This window comes from Peromyscus leucopus, chromosome 3, assembly GCF_004664715.2.
Source record: "Peromyscus leucopus breed LL Stock chromosome 3, UCI_PerLeu_2.1, whole genome shotgun sequence".
In the NCBI taxonomy this organism is placed as follows: Eukaryota; Metazoa; Chordata; class Mammalia; order Rodentia; family Cricetidae; genus Peromyscus; species Peromyscus leucopus.
This window is the reverse complement of record NC_051065.1, coordinates 28,917,872-28,934,547: the sequence shown is the minus strand read 5'-3', so window position 1 is coordinate 28,934,547 and position 16,676 is coordinate 28,917,872. Positions and strand designations below refer to the sequence as shown.

Genomic DNA, 16,676 nt, shown 5'->3' with positions numbered 1-16,676 from the left:
ACATAAAGGCAGATGTGGTAGCACATGTCTGTGACCTTAGCTCTCCCGTGCAAGATAGGAAGGAGGCAGAGACACAAAAGAACTCCCAGAAGCCGGTGTTCATGGAAAGGCAGAAGGTGAGCACTGTCCCCTAAGCTTTCCTTGTACCTCCACATATGTGCTATGGCTGACATGCGTTTGCATTCACACGCGAACACACACACACACACACACACACACACACACACACACACGCACACAGAAAGCTCCTATTGACATCAGGTAGAGAGTGGATGATATCCTCTCTCGTGTTCTCCCTGGCTGGACTTCTCCACACTCCAAGCCTCAAACGATGGCCACACAGTAGAGGTAGAGGGGAAGGCAGAAGAGAATAATCATGGCATTGGAAGTCAAATGCCTGGTTTTGCATTTTGGTTTTCTGATACACTCTAACTGCAAAACTATGAAGAAGTTTCATAAGTTCATAGAATTCACTTTTGAATGTTGAAATGAAGATAATATTTACATCAAAAGACCTTTGTAAATTCCAAAAAAGAAAATACATGTGTGAATTTACACACACACACACACACACACACACACACACACACACACACACTCATTATAAATGGTAACTCATTTTACAAGAAAATGGATCCATAAAAATACACAAACCAAATTTTGAATATTGTTTTCTAAAAATAAGATTAGACTGAGGTGGGGGGCAGAAAAGAGATTAATAATCTGCTTTTTGTGGTATCTACTTATAAATTTAGAATTATTACTTTTATAACTAGGGAAACTAATTTTAGAAGAACAGCTCACATAGTAAGAGTATTTCAATACTTTATCATTAATTTGTTGTAAATGTGCTTATAATGTAACTGTGAATAGCATTACTTTATAGTATTGCTCCATGCTGTTCAATATGGATGCCATAGTTGACATTGTACTTACAAGAGTTCCATCCTTACATCCTAACTCAGCAACTATGCTTCTTTTTCTAGAGTTAGCAGTAGCTCCCTTAAACACACATGCACAGGGGCATGTACAGCCATAATAAAAACAATGGCAATAATCAGTCGTTTATTCTAGTTCACTGCTTTCCCAAGCAGACTTCAGCTCACTGTACCTTTTCCCAGTACAGAGAATGTCCATGCCGCTATCATGCTGGAGTTAACACAATCTCTTGTGCAGCTTTTCTTAATTTTACATTGTTCTCAGACATTCTGGAGAGGCAGACATAATGCCCTGGGATCTAGCAGTCAAAAGACAGGAACGTTTGTTTTCTTGAACACTTCCTTATTCTTTTAGAAGAAATTTTCAACAGCTCAGGAACTGTGGTTCTTCACTTCCAGGAAATAATGCCTCTGGGTATTTTGTTTGTTTGTTTGGTTGGTTTCTTTCATTTTATGTCTCCCTGGAGGGTTTGGGTTCTGGTGACTAAAACTTGAAGATGAGAAAAGTATTGCCTCAAGAAGAAATGGCCTTTCTGGTGCTACCCAGAAGCTTTACAATCAGGTCTCTGCACAGAAAGGGATTGCATCACCACGGCTGCCATAGTGCCACATAAGCCCAGTGAAGTCCGGTGCTAGGTGTAAGGGCAGCACTAGTTCAGGGCCACCTGCCCTTGCACTCAGCCTGAGTAAACAAAAGGTATTCCTGTGCTCTGATTCGTCAGTGTAGGCATGCCATTCTGTCCTTAGCAGAGAAGAATTTCATGCCACCTATTCCTCCAACCAGTCACCTCCACTTGAGGTTCTTATTTCTCCATTATTTGATGTGTCACGCCTCAGATTTTCCAGCTGGAGTTAAGTGAGAGTTGCTGGAATTGGGAAAGGTTTTTGATAGCTCTGACTGTATCAGTGTTATTCTTAATAGTAGGCCAGATCTCCACTAACATGCTGAGTAGCTGCGTGTGAACCTGGTTGTTGGTTTCCCTTGCTACATGAAATAGGTATTAATCAGGACTCAGATATACGTTGCTTCATGTTGCTTCTGTGGTTCTCAGAGCTCCCCATTTCAAGCTGATCTCCCCGCATGTCATATGTAAACACAAAATTTAACTTGCCAGAAGAAAATTTTCAAATTTTCAAAGTACCTAAACTTATACCAGTATATAGTCTTCCAAAATACTCGACTTGTTTGTTTATTAAAGTTGACATGAAAAGTTGTGTAATTTAAAGTCCGTAAAGACAAACCTTTCAGAAGCCAGGAAGAAAAAAAAAAAAACTTTATCTGTTTTGTTTTGTTTTTTGAGACAGGATTTCTCTATGTAGCCCTGGCTGTCCTGGAACTCATTCTGTAGACCAGGCTGACCTCAAACTCAGAGATCTGCCTGCCTCTTCCCCCGAGCACTGGGATTAAGAGCATACATCATTGTGTATATCTTATTAGATATGCATATAATCTACTCAGATATGTGCAATTACATATTTTTAAAAAACTTTATGCAGTACTCCTTGATAAACTAGGAGCCCTTTCTCTTTTTTTCCTACAATAAATAAAAATAGTGAAATGTTGATAACTGACTTATAAAAAATTTAAATTTTTTACTCAGCATAGGCTTTAAATATTTCAAAGTACTCAATCATCCTTAACAATGCCATCAATGCTTCTTCACTTGATTTTTAACTAAAAAGACGACAAGATGAGCCTATCTGCATGCTTTCCTTTTGTAAATTTTAAGAAAAAAGAAGGCAAGGAAAAAGTTACCATAGTTTCAGGAGTTTATCAAATTATATACCTAAAATTTTGAATGATCTGAATAGAATTTAAGTAGAATTGGATTTTTTTTCTTTTGCTTAACCTAGATAATAAATGTCTAATTTGGACCGTCCATGTGGCACTCAGTTCCCAAATTAAACTCTTTCAGAGACTGCCATTTTTAGCGAAAGAGGGGGAAGTGAGAATGAAACACCCGGACTCTTTCTATACAACCACAGCCAAGTTGTCTGAAAACTGAATTTGGCCACTTCACTGTAGTTCATTGTCTGCCTGAGCTATAGCAGGACCTCGGGAGCTTAAAACAAGCACGTTTGGAACCCCTGAACAGATTTCATTAGTCTAGAGACTAGCACGGAGCTTAAGAAGGTCCAGCCGTGGTGCCCTTTCATTTTTCACCCGGCCCTTCCCTGTTTGGACTGGCTCCCTAATGTCTAAACGCGGTACCCAGAAAGCATCTGGTTAAGGTCTCATGTGACCTCCACATGAAAAGAAAGCTGCTAACAGATTGAATGGTGTAAATATTTCTTGTGCGTAGTCTTTCGCTTGAGTTTTTCTAAAAGATGCCTCACTTGTTTCCCTGCTCAGGTGGCAAACCTGCTGAGGCTCTTCCAGATCCCTCAGATAAGCTACGCCTCCACCAGCGCCAAACTCAGTGACAAGTCGCGCTATGATTACTTTGCCAGGACCGTGCCCCCTGACTTCTACCAGGCCAAAGCCATGGCCGAGATCTTGCGCTTCTTCAACTGGACCTATGTGTCCACTGTTGCCTCTGAGGGTGACTACGGGGAGACAGGGATTGAGGCCTTCGAGCAGGAAGCCCGGCTGCGCAACATCTGCATCGCCACTGCAGAAAAGGTGGGCCGCTCCAATATCCGCAAGTCCTACGACAGTGTGATCCGTGAGCTGCTGCAGAAGCCCAATGCGCGGGTCGTGGTCCTCTTCATGCGCAGTGACGACTCACGAGAGCTGATCGCTGCAGCCAGCCGCGTGAATGCCTCCTTCACCTGGGTGGCCAGCGACGGTTGGGGCGCACAGGAGAGCATCGTCAAGGGCAGTGAGCACGTAGCCTACGGCGCCATCACCCTGGAGCTGGCATCCCATCCTGTTCGCCAGTTCGACCGCTACTTCCAGAGCCTCAACCCCTACAACAATCACCGCAACCCCTGGTTCCGAGACTTCTGGGAGCAGAAGTTCCAGTGCAGCCTCCAGAACAAGAGAAACCACAGACGGGTTTGCGACAAGCACCTGGCCATTGATAGCAGCAACTATGAGCAAGAATCCAAGATCATGTTTGTGGTGAACGCAGTGTATGCCATGGCACATGCGCTGCACAAAATGCAGCGTACCCTTTGTCCTAACACCACCAAGCTCTGTGACGCAATGAAGATCCTGGATGGAAAGAAATTGTACAAGGATTATTTGCTGAAAATCAACTTCACGGGTAAGCAGTGAGCCTTTAATAGTTTTCCGTGGTGTAAACAGGGGGACCCAGTCAGAAGCCAAATGCCTCTGCCCCTAACCAGACATTCCTGCTTTAGAAGTTTAGAGCCACACAAAAGGGGGTTCATAATCTTAAATATCCCAGGATGCAATGATAGCCCTTTGATAGTCTTATTCATCTTTTAACGAATATCTTGGCTGGTACACCACATGAAACTGAAAGGCCCCTAAGCTGGGTTGATAGGCCCACTGCGGCAGCCGCCGGGATGGGGCCACGCCACATTGACTCTCTTTCTTGTTAGCTGCAGGATCTGACACGTATGATAGGGGCATTTAATCTTCCATAGCGGAATTGGCAACTGTCTAAGGAACACGGATTCTAAGCTCTCCTTGTGGGTGATTTGAGCAAAAGAATCTCATAACTGTCACAGTGGGTGAGAAAAAGTCACTTTTCCCAGAGCCTAATTAGGGACAGAATAGGAAAGACAACCAGACAACCATGGTGACTCCCAAGCACTGTGGTCTGTTTCTTCTGCTATACAGAAACATTCCCTTGGGGGTTTTAGAAATTGTGGGTTCTCTCAAATTACATTATAAAATGCAGCTTTCTCTGTGATCCTGAATAGAAGCAAATTGAAGACTGATGGAAGTCATTCTGATCAGTAACTATGCAGTGCCTCCAAAAATAATATTGCTGCCTTTAATCTACTTCTAAATGGGACATAAATATTTCTAAATACAGTTTCACATTATTAACATATTAAAAAACACAGACTTTAGTTTTGCATTCTCATTGAGGTTCGATGGCTCTGAGGAATTAAAGCCGAATTATAAAATGGTAAGTAGCATTTATTGTCGTGATCTAAGGTGTTCATACACCTACACTGTTAACAGTCTCCTATGCCAGAGTCATTGCCTGGTCTGGTCTGCACAATCAGTTTCAGTTTGCTGCCTGAGATTTGGAAGTGTATACGCTTAAACCATATGTTCTAGAGCAAATGGAATCCTCGTATTTCCTTTGCAGGTGGTCACCTAGAACTCCAGTACTCTGTAACATTACTGACAGTAGTGAGGGAGGACCATGGCCAGTAGCTTCTATCCCATAATTCCCATATACTTTATGAAGGCCTTGAAAGTAAGCACAGATGGGCCATTGTGCAATTTTGCCTAATTTTCTGCTCTTCATTCTTCCCTGAGGACAAGGAATGGAAGTAAAGTCATCACATGTTTTATCCATGTGATGGACACAACACCTTACCATTAGAACAATTACAGGAAGAACTAAAGATTAAGTATTTCTTGTCCTTCATCCTCACAGTGTGTCAATTCATTAGAAACAATCAAACAACAACAGAAAAAAATAGGTTACTAATAAATTACCATTCATCTCAGAATCTCTTACCAGTTTCTACTGACATCTCCAAAAATAATTAGAACTTAAAGTCAGTATCAAAAGATATCTCCCCTTCAAATTTATACTTACATATATATATATGAACTCTCCATAAAGACGTAATTCTTAAAGACAGTTATCTGATAAGTACACACCCAACCCCTGCAGACTAGCTCAAGATAAGCATTCCTCTTTATTCTCCACACTTATTAATTATCTTTGATATTCTAATTGCCCCTCACTTTGAGAACACATACAATAGGATCATTCATTAACAACCAAAACAAACGAAGCTCGGATTTCAGAAAGCCTGTGCAAGATAACCACACATTTCCCTTCATCTGACTGCTTGGGTCATAAAAAGCAGGGGAAAGTAAAGAAAGAAGGCCACAATTTAGATAAATTTAAAAAAAATCTTTCTTCTTTTTCTCTGTCTTCTTCAATTACCGGCTTCGATTCTACAACTCTCTCTGCCTGTGCAGACCTCACCACAAAGTGCCATTCTGGCCTTCTCAATTAGTCAGACATTACCCATCACTCTCCATTTATGAAGAGAGTAGGAGAGTGAAAAACAGATTTAAACTACAGAAAACACAGGTAATCTGGAATAGCCACAAAGTAAATATTCATGGAAATAAGAATTGCATGCCAAAAATGCATTATGAAGATACCAAGATGAAAAAAAATTACCTAAAAGGATATTTCTAAAAATAAAGAATTGACTATATAAATCTAGTCCTTCACTGAGAGGCAGATAGGTAGAATAGAATATAGATTATACAATGTCATGTTGAGTTTATGGCAACCTGTGTGTGTATGTGTTGTGCTGATGTGTGTGCATTGCGTGTATGTGTGTGTATTTCTGTGTATGGTGTATACACAGGTAGTAGGAGGTGTGCACTTGCATGTGTCTTATCTGTGTGTGTGTTAGATCCAAACTCACATACCCATGCTTACATGGCAGTATTTTACTGATCAGAATATCTCCCTAGCCTCATCGATGTACATATATTCTTTTTTTTTTCTTTTTTTCTGGAGCCGAGAACCAAACCCAGGGCCTTGCATTTGCTAGGCAAGCAGTCTACCACTGAGCAAAATATATATTCTAGATACACATATATTCTAAAGCTTGGGCTAAGATGAAAGATTATAAGCATTTATACAATAGCACTGCCCTAATTGAAAATTACCAAGGGAAATTCTTATTTTCTTAACAGTTGCAAATCAGATGTATCCTATGCTTCTTTTCTAAAATAATATGTTTTTTTCACTTGCATATTGATTCCGTGGAGTAGGCATCATAATCAACACTAAACCAGGACACTACCACATCTGTCCAGTTGAGTTGAAAAGTCCTCTCCCTCCCATGTGCTTCTACCAAGTACGTCCAAGATCCTGTAAATGGAAAAAGGATATCTATTCTATAATAGATAGGCTTTCTATATGACTTTGGCCACATGATCCCTTGTGTTTTGCTGTGCCCCTAGTAGGTGGTCCCACTATTGGTTGGCATAAGTCTTATGAAGTTTGCTCAGTTTGACATTCATTTTGCTAAATAGATTTAACAAAAGTATGTGTCTCAAATTTTCTACAAAATAGCTGTAGACATGGGCTATAACCACTGCCCACCTCTCTAGACAAATCCACAGTTCTCTTTTCCCCAAATATGCCATGCCTCCACCTTCATCTTCATACCTTGTGAACAGACTTGCTCCTCCACCTAGAACATTCTCATCTCTCCTCCATCTGCTCTTTCTGCATTTGTCATTTCCTTTACCTTATACCTTCTGTCCAGGCATCAAAAATATCACATGGGCTTCACCTTCCAAATTCTTCTATTATCTTACCACTGATCACCTCAGTGTAATGAATCTTTTTCTGTCCCTCCAGCCAGCTCCCAAATAATGACACAGAGATTTCTATTAATTACGAAAGTTCAACCTATAGCTTAGGCTTGTTCCCAACTAGCTCTTAAAACTTAAATTAACCCATTTATTTTAATCTACATGCTAATCTGCCTATACCTTCTAGCTAGCTAATGGCCATTCAGCTCTTTATTAAATCAATCACAGGAATATATCTTCAGATAATGTGCGAATATCCCACAACATTTTCTCCTTTTGTCTAAATAAAAAGGAAATATTTTAACTCTAACATATCAAAACTATACAATAAAAGCAATTATCAGGTAAGAATTACATTTACAGTGTTCAGCCTATCTGTATTTGCCAAATTCAAAGAAAATATTCCATTATCTATCCTGTCTTGGTAAGTCAAAAGTTTTGTACCTAATTTACTTTATATCCAAACTTGTATTACCAACACAAAACAATTTTTTTAGACCTCAAAACATTTTCTTAGATAAACAATGTAAGCTTTTATGTCTCCTACTCTTATACACTTTATACCTCTTTTGTGAGTTTCTTTTCTGAATTTGGTAACAAGGAAAACTGTAACAATAACTATCTAGTCTTCAACTCCATCAGAGACCCATGAAGGATATAATATTACCTGAGTAAACAGGAAGTACAAAACAAGCAACTTTCAAAACTATAGAAATGACAGAGACATCTGGCTGCCTGGACAGACATCCAAAATCCCTCTGCAACATTTGGGCATCCATTTTTAGCCTACAGGCCTAGAATATCTGACAGACTTTTTGTGAAGCAGAAATCTTGAAAGATTGTCCAACCTTGTCTTGACAAAATTTGGCAGTTGCTTTCTTTTATGTCTTGCTTATCCAGTTTGGACAACGTACTGTCAGCAGTTCAGGCAAGGGCAGTTTCTTGCCCAATGGATAACTTTTGCCAAAAAGCAAATTCCAAAAGGAAGCTCTTTGAATCCCATCATCCTTTTATGAAGTAGATTGGCAATGCCAATGTGCAGATGTGTCTCATTGTCATGAAAAGCCTTAGGTTATTAGAACATTTTAAAGCCATATTCTGTAGGTCTCTGAAGTATTAGAAGACCACATATTTATCTAAAATATATCTGTTTAACCTTTAAAATATACATAACATAGCTACAAGTTTGATGATTATAGATGACTACTAACCTGTATTTATTAATTATACATTATATTTTTAAGTTGCATAGATACAATATCTTAAACAAGAGTAGGAACACATATACAGCATAACAAAAATAACCTTAAATTTGTGTCAATATACAAAAATCCATGCCAATGTAAAATATTTGAGATTAGTGGTTATTCAAAAGTAAACTCAACAATCCACCCTTTTATCCCACCATTCTATATCCCCTCTTTTTCACTTCAGAATGAGATCCCTGAATCTAATCTCTTTTGTTCAGTTTTTTTTCCTGACTATAACCAACAATGACTTGTAACCAACACACACACACACACATACACACACACACTCCCAAATGATAATAACATCCATGACCCACCAAATAACCAAAAACCACCACCCCACCTCTTGGGATATGGATGCCATGTTCTCCAGATTGCTGCTTCCTATTGTCTGGGAGAGACAGTATCTTTAGGGGACCCTGATAAAATTGGGATAATGGTCAAGTCCTAGTAGAGCTAATTGTATAATTATTTTTAGTCCAGTCTCTGTGTGATAGGATAATGCAGGGCTTATCTGAAGTCCTGGTCAAAGTAGTCTATGAGGCTGGACTATCTCAGCTAACAGCTTTGAAGTTGTTCTGGATGCAGAATTTTGAGGAAACTGCAACAGAGGCATTCTGAGAGACTAGATAACCTAGGCTACTTGTTTTCATTGGTGACCAATCCTTTCTTTTTGAAAACACAGAAATTTTTAATAACATATATATCTGCGTTAAAACAGGTATGGAATGTGCAGTGTATATAAGTCAGCTAAAGATGATTTTTTTGTTCTATATTTGAGCAAGTAAAAGACATCTGCCAACTTTTTAAGTCCATTTTGACTGTATAACCAGAGTGTAATATAAATCCCCACCCATGTTATATGAAAGGATGGCATGTAATAATAAACCATGAAGACTCTGTAGCCAACAAGATTTACCATATTTCATCCAGTCTCAGAGCTGTTCTCATGTCAAGAGATCAGCATATACATCACCTGTCCTGTTCTCTCTCTTGGGTTTTTTCCTCATGTCTGTAACCAAGATCCTCAGAAAATCACCCTGATCAAATCTGATCTTTATGAATTTTGAAGAGAACTATAACTTTTTGTTTCCTGTGGAAACAAAGGCATAACCTGTCTTCAATGCAACATTTTTTCTTAAAATATATAGGTTGGTTTAATTTAGCAGTTTCCATAATCTGATGTCTCTCAGCAGCTATTGCTTTTTTGAACATTAGCATTTAAAATTTTCAAAGTCTATAAAACTCCATAAAGAATCCAGACATCCTGTATATTTCCCATCTTTACATGGCTTAGTTTTTTTTATATTACTTTACTCTCTCTTTAAAGACTTTACTATTATTTTTAAACTAAGTTTTAAAACTGTTTATACCCATTTTATTTTCTTTTTCAGCATCTAAGCACATTTTTCACATACTGTCCATTTTTAGAGGTTTTCCATGTCTGAAAATGGCTTTACTAAGCACCTGTAGTGTTCTCTGATCCTGTGAGACAAATCTTAAACTACTATGCCAGCTGCTTCATGGCTCTGCTTAGTGCATGGCACTGGCACATGCCACTGGTGGCTGGTTCCAGCTCACAGGCAACTGCTGGAAGCCATGTCTCTGTACACTAACAACAACTGGCCCACCTGAGAGACTATAGAACTAGGAATCCACATGTGGCTCCTTGTCCAGAACTTTTCTTACCTTACTCAGGCCCTATGTTTGAATTTTGGAGCCCTGTGTTGGGTGCCATATTAATGAGTTTTTCTGTCCCACCAGCTAGCCTCCAAATAATGACACAGAGACTTCTTATTAATTATGTAAGCTCAGCCTATAGTTTAGGCTTGTTCCTAACTAGTTCTTATAACTTAAATTAATTCATTTATATTAATTTATGTTCTATCCCATGTGTTACTTTTCTTCCATCTTGCACATCCTGTTTCCTCCCCATGTCTTCTGGCTCCTCCTGCTCCTCAATTACTCCTACTCTTCCTTTCTTTCCCTGGAAATCCCACCTACACCTCCTGCCTAGATATTGGCCATTGAGCTCTTTATTAAATCAATCACAGCACTATATCTTCACACAGAGTACAAATACCCCATAACACCTCAGCAGTTCCCTGCATGGCCCAGACTACCAATCTCTAGCCTGAATTTCCATGATACCCTCCAGATTATTCACTTTTGCCCACTCCTTGCCAGCCCCCACAGCCTATGCTCTAATCAACAACAAAGTGAACAAGCATCTCCTCTATCCCATGGCCTTTGAGCAGCCCTCCTATTGTGGAAAATTATAAAGGCCACTCCACGTAGTTAAAAGGAAGATTTATTTAGTGGATGACTTACAAATGAAGGAATGGATAGGTCGCGGGGGTCTGGGGAAAGTGTATCGCAATCCAGCGGTGTTCTCTGGAGCTCTGCACAATCAATCTCCACTATCCAGGGTCCAGGCGCAGAGCGCGCGCCCAGAGCGAGCGCTTGCCCATCCAGCTCTCAGGTTTCCAGCACCTCCCCTCGCCCCGCCTCGTAGGTGTGACAGTTGCCAGAGTCTCAATGGGGGATGGAGCTTCCAGATCCAAGCTGGAATGGCTACCCACTACACCTCCCATGTCACTCACTGCCAGTCAATACATATCCCTTCCATGCCCTGTAAGAACCAATTTGCATTACCCCTCCCTGCCCTCACTGCCTGGCTGTCATTCATAGTCTCCCTTTCTAGGTTCATTCCAGCCACTCTTCATCCCATGGTATGCAGGGTTGCTGTTCCCCTGCCCATTGTCTGCATGGAATTCTTCCCCACACACCCCAAGGCTAATAAATTCCTCCACTTTCTTTGTGCCTTCACTTAAATGTCACTTTCACATAGAGACCCACTCTGGCCATTCTTAATATTGCAATACATTACTCCCCATTCTGCTCCCATCCTGGGCACCTATTTCCCTTTAATCTGTTTTACATTTTTACCCCGGAGTTGGTTGTTTTTACCTTGTATCATATATATTGTCTTTTATTGTCCTTGAGTTTATTCTTTATTGTTTTACTCTCACAAAAGAAGTTCCATAAAAACAAAAACTGTTGCCTATTTCATTCACTGATGCATCTCAAGTATGATATGTTACCCAGTAAATATTTACTATGAATAGCATTTCACACCCGAAGTCATGTTTTCTTCCCATCTGTTCAGATTGTGAGTTTTTCTTTTATTTTTGAGATTATAATATAATAACATTATTTTCCCCCTCCCCTTCCTCCCTTCAAACCCTCCTACAGATCCCTTTCTTGTTCTTTTCAAATTCATAGCCTCCTTTTTCATTAATTGCTGTTATGTACATATACGTATTTCTAACTACATAAGTACAATCTGCTCCATCCGTATAATTGTGTGTGTGTGTGTGTGTGTGTGTGTGTGTGTGTGTGTGCACATGTGTGCATATGTGCTTTCAGGGCTGACCATTTGGAATTGAATAACCAATCAGTGTGCTCTTCCCAGGGAAGACTAATTCTCCTGCTCTCAACGTTCCTTAGTTGACTATAGTTCTTTATGTAGGGTTGGGGCCTCCTAGGTCCCACTCTTAAGAGTGTGTCTCTAATTGTTGGATACTATTACAGAAAACTGCAATCAATCAAAATGCGAAGTTATGGAGCCTAGTCCCAAAGGATACATCTACAATACAACTCCTGCACCTAAGATTCCAGGGAGCATTGTGGAAGAGGAGGTGGAAAGAGTATGATAACCAGAGGAACACGTTTGCTATGACAGTGTGTCTCCTATTAATGTCAGAGCTGTACCCATAAAGTCTCACTAGCATGATTTCTTAAAGGCACAGAACATGTCATTTCTCATTTTAAATTCAGCAAAGTTTCCACCATATAACAGGGACTATAGGAATGTTTACTGATGGAACAAGGAATTAGAAAAATAATCATCAAGTTGATAATATGATTCTTTTGTGATATTTTAGTGTATATACTTTAGTCATTGAAACCAGATTTTAAAAAAACGTATACTGTATGATTTCTGAAATGGCTTGCTTAGTGTAAGCTATCTTCCTCAGTTATTATTTCCCTTGATATATACAAAACTAAATATCATCAGAGCTTGAGGTAATCTATCACTTTCACACAGATAGCATTCAAGTGGGAAGTGATTTGCTCAAGATCACTCACTGGATAAGTGGAAAGGCCAAGATTAAATGCACACTGAAACCCATGTTGCTTTAACACATCTTAAAGAATCTCTGGTAGGTTAAGGTCTTTGATCCCAAGCATCTGCAGTCTCTGGCACACAGTATGTACTAACAAAAGGTCCACTGAAGTAAGACTAGTAAGACTAGTCAATGGGTTTAAGGTATGTTTTCTTCCTAAGTTCCTTTTTCCCATCCTGATGATACTCTTTGGGTTGCTTTCTCATCTAACAATTCACCAAACACCCACACTTTTAGAGTGAACATTAAATTCCAAAACTTGAGATATTTTCAAAAACTGAAGCTTAAAAGCATCTTTTAATTATTAAAAAAAAATCTGTGTAAGAGAGTCATTGCATCTATAATTCTAAAGTTAGTATTACATAAGAATTCTTTTTGATGTCATGTGACATTCTAAATTAATTAAAGTAAAAAAAAAAATCTATGTTCCTCTTAGGAAAAAGAAAATCTTAAACTACTCCAGAAAGGTCATAGCAGGGGAAACAGAGACCTCCTAAACCTTTAAAGAAATGCACTGTCACTGTGTCCACAATCTCCCCATGAGACCACTCTGAGAAAATAGACTGGAATAAAATCACAGAGTTACAAAAGGCCTTCCTGAAAGATGAGCTTGTGTCTACTCCTCACATGACAAAGGCAGAAATTTAGGATATCAGATTATTGTCTTCCCTTACTAAAACACACAGACATGAACTCAACTGTCACAGCGACATAATAACTAGAAAACCTTCAATTTAAAAGGAAATTAAAGAGCTGTCACTTACCTGACACACAGCCCGAGGTACCCTGAGACATCTCTAGGGTTGAGTGGACATTATCTCAGGAATCATTCAAAATAGTCACTCCCTGGTGTGAGATCAGGAGGCCAAAATGGTTAGAGCTGAGAGATTAGAATTTGGCAAAAGAGAAATATATCCAAGATCACATAATGAATACTGACTGGACAAGCTGTCAAAGACTTGATTTTCTCATTCAATCCACATATGTTTAGATATTGTGTTAAGATCTGGGGACCTAGGAAACGACAGATGCCCTCTGTGTTTCACAAAGGGCACACCTCTGTCTAGTCTTCAGAACCCCCAACATAAAAGCAGATAGATTATTAGGAGCTACAAGGTTAGAGTGCTGCCCTAAACTTTGTTCTGTTTTGGTTTGAGTCTTGGTTTTAGATAGGAAAATTACTGTATATCTTATCTCAGAAAATACCTAAACCCCATCAGCAAAACTTAGTCTCATGACTTAACTTACCAGTGATGAGAACAGTTCCCTAGTCCTGTTGGACTGGTGGTTGGGACTGAGTAGGATAAACAGCCAAAGTTGGTTTTTAAAACTATAATTATTTATTCGGTTGTTTTCTGACTTTTTTCTCCTAATATCTCTTGGTACTGTAAAAAGAAAGACTCCTGAGGTCAGAGATTCAGAACCTGCTTGATATGGTTCTTATGTTTACAGTTCTCCACACTAGGAAGAAGAGCACACTAGGAAAACAGTAGTCCAGCCTCACTGCCTTGTTCACCTCTGCATCTGACTCATCCAATAGGAACAAAGATCACGGTTGGGACTATAATCACAGAGCACAGCCAGGAAGGGCATATTTTCTGGGACATTGCACTTCAAGGAATACATTTTAACTGGCCCCAACCCAGCAAGGCTTTCCTCTTGAAAAGTGCAGGGCCATCCAAGGCACAGTGAGGAAGCCAAAATGGTAATGGCCACATCTTCAGATGAATGGGCTTTGAAGTCCCTGAAAGAGCAAACTGCTCTTGATCTTGCTTCCTCCACTGGCACATGCCTAGTTCCCACAAAAGCACAGATACTGTCCCAGCTCTTCTGATCTGAGGCATTTCCAAATGCAAAGACAAATAAATACCCTGTATGCCTTTCCTCTCCTTTCCTCTTGGCCAGCTTCCTGGGGTCACAAGAATAAGATTTCAAGTTCTCAAAGGGCACCGCAAATGTGCACACTTGTTTGTTTCTGTCCTGCAAATCTGTGCTCTGCTGTCCTAGAAGCTTTAGAAATGATTTACATTTTTAGATTATGTGGTAGAGAACAGAAGCCTTTAGGAAATGTAGTTCCTGACTGGGGCCTGTGTTTCCCACTGTGGCATCTTTTTATTAATATTCCCATTGTAGTTGCTATTATTATTACTGTTTCAGAATCATTAATTATCCTGATTTATGCACATAACCATCTTACCTGTGAAACAGGAAAATGAAATGTAGACTTCCCAAATGGAATATGTGAGAAATAGATTCTACTACCTTGTAATGTACTCCATCCCCAGGAATATCTCTTTCTCCCCTCACCTCTCTGTTTGTCTCTCTGTCTCTGTCTCTGTCTCTGTCTCTCTCTCTCTCTCTCTCTCTCTCTCTCTCTCTCTCACACACACACACACACACACACACACCCCATTACTTATTCACAGAAATAATGCAAAAGAACCTTAAAATTTGAAAAATATCTTGAGCATATGTCAATGCAACTAACATATTTTTTAAAAATCAGTCCTTATATTCCTAACATTCTGGACACCTTCATAAATACGCCACAACAACCTGTCTTCTAAAAGTCTCTAGCTGAGAAATATTGTCACAGTAAAACTAAAAATACATTTTGTGACCCCTTCCATGCACCTTTCTCTAAGCTACACTTCTTCAAAACGGTATTGGAAAACCAACACAGAGAAAGAATTCAAAACATTCTACCAAGGCAGCAATCACATCTTAAATTGAAGAATTTTTTTTCCTCTAAGAATTTAATGGAATTAGATTGTCACATGATGGATCCAGACAATATGGGAAGTCCTTCCCAGAGTTAAGCTTAGCAAGGCTTCTTAAGAAGCAAGTATAATGCTAATGCCTGAGCTGTGGGCACAGCTTCTGAAGATAAAGGATGCTTACTTGACACCTTGAAGAGTGTGCCGAGGACAGCAAACCCCGGAAGACTCTCCACCCTTCTCCCATTTACTGCAGAAATGTAACAAGCATCAACAGTGTTCTTAGTCACTTTGTAGGACATCAGCAGGAAAGGACACCCTGTCATTCTACAAGTTGTTTCCTCCGTGTCCTGACACTGTGACTGAAGCCAGTTAGGCACTCCATCTGTGTCTCATTTATCCAAACCTATGGGAGTCAACATAAATTAGAATTTGTCAGAGTTCCTAGAAGTTAGTAATAACATTTTAGAATGCTCAAATATTTAATTCTATCAAAAAGCATAGACAGGTTTATTTGCACAGTTAAGACATCTTAAAATTCTGAACAGAAATGGAGGAGGAATGAATTGATGGGGCAGGGGTAGGAGAGAGGAACTGGGAGGAGAGGGGAGAGGGAAAACTGTAGCACAGATGTAAAATAAATAAACTAATTAAAAAATTTGCAAACTAACATCTCAGTTGAAATGATCCCAATACCCATGAGTCAAATATGCCAGAGGATGTGATTAGGTGTTCTAAGACTTGACCAGCAATGTCAACCTGCCCATTCTCTGTGCATTGGTTTTAAGCAGTAAATAACACAGTTTTTCAAGTGTAGTGCACAAATGGAAACTTAAGTCACTTCAGTGCACTTTAATTAGTTAGCCAATTCAGAAAAGATAATTGGTTTTGGTTTAATTGTAAACTTCATCCCATACTGAGTCCAAGTATAGGAAAACAGTTTGAGAATCATTGGTCTGGATTATTTATATTGGGGGGGGCAGGATTACATATTCTATGCTTATAATAAGCCAGCTGCCTATTGCAGATCACATGCTTTACTATAGTAAACACAAACTGGTTCATGATGAAACAAAAACAGGATTGGAACCTGAGTGCCATAAAACTAGCCCTTTTACAATATATTTTTAAAGATG

At 39.4% G+C, this 16,676-nt stretch overlaps 1 protein-coding gene across 1 annotated transcript in view; it reads left to right on the top strand.

Moving 5' to 3' along the window:
• Window positions 1-16,676, top strand: part of Grm3 (glutamate metabotropic receptor 3) — a 224,042-nt gene that overhangs the window by 134,640 nt on the left and 72,726 nt on the right. The window contains exon 3 of the mRNA XM_028862112.2: window positions 3,292-4,147. Within this exon, the coding sequence (XP_028717945.1) occupies window positions 3,292-4,147 (856 nt within the window). The remainder of the gene's footprint in view (window positions 1-3,291; window positions 4,148-16,676) is intronic.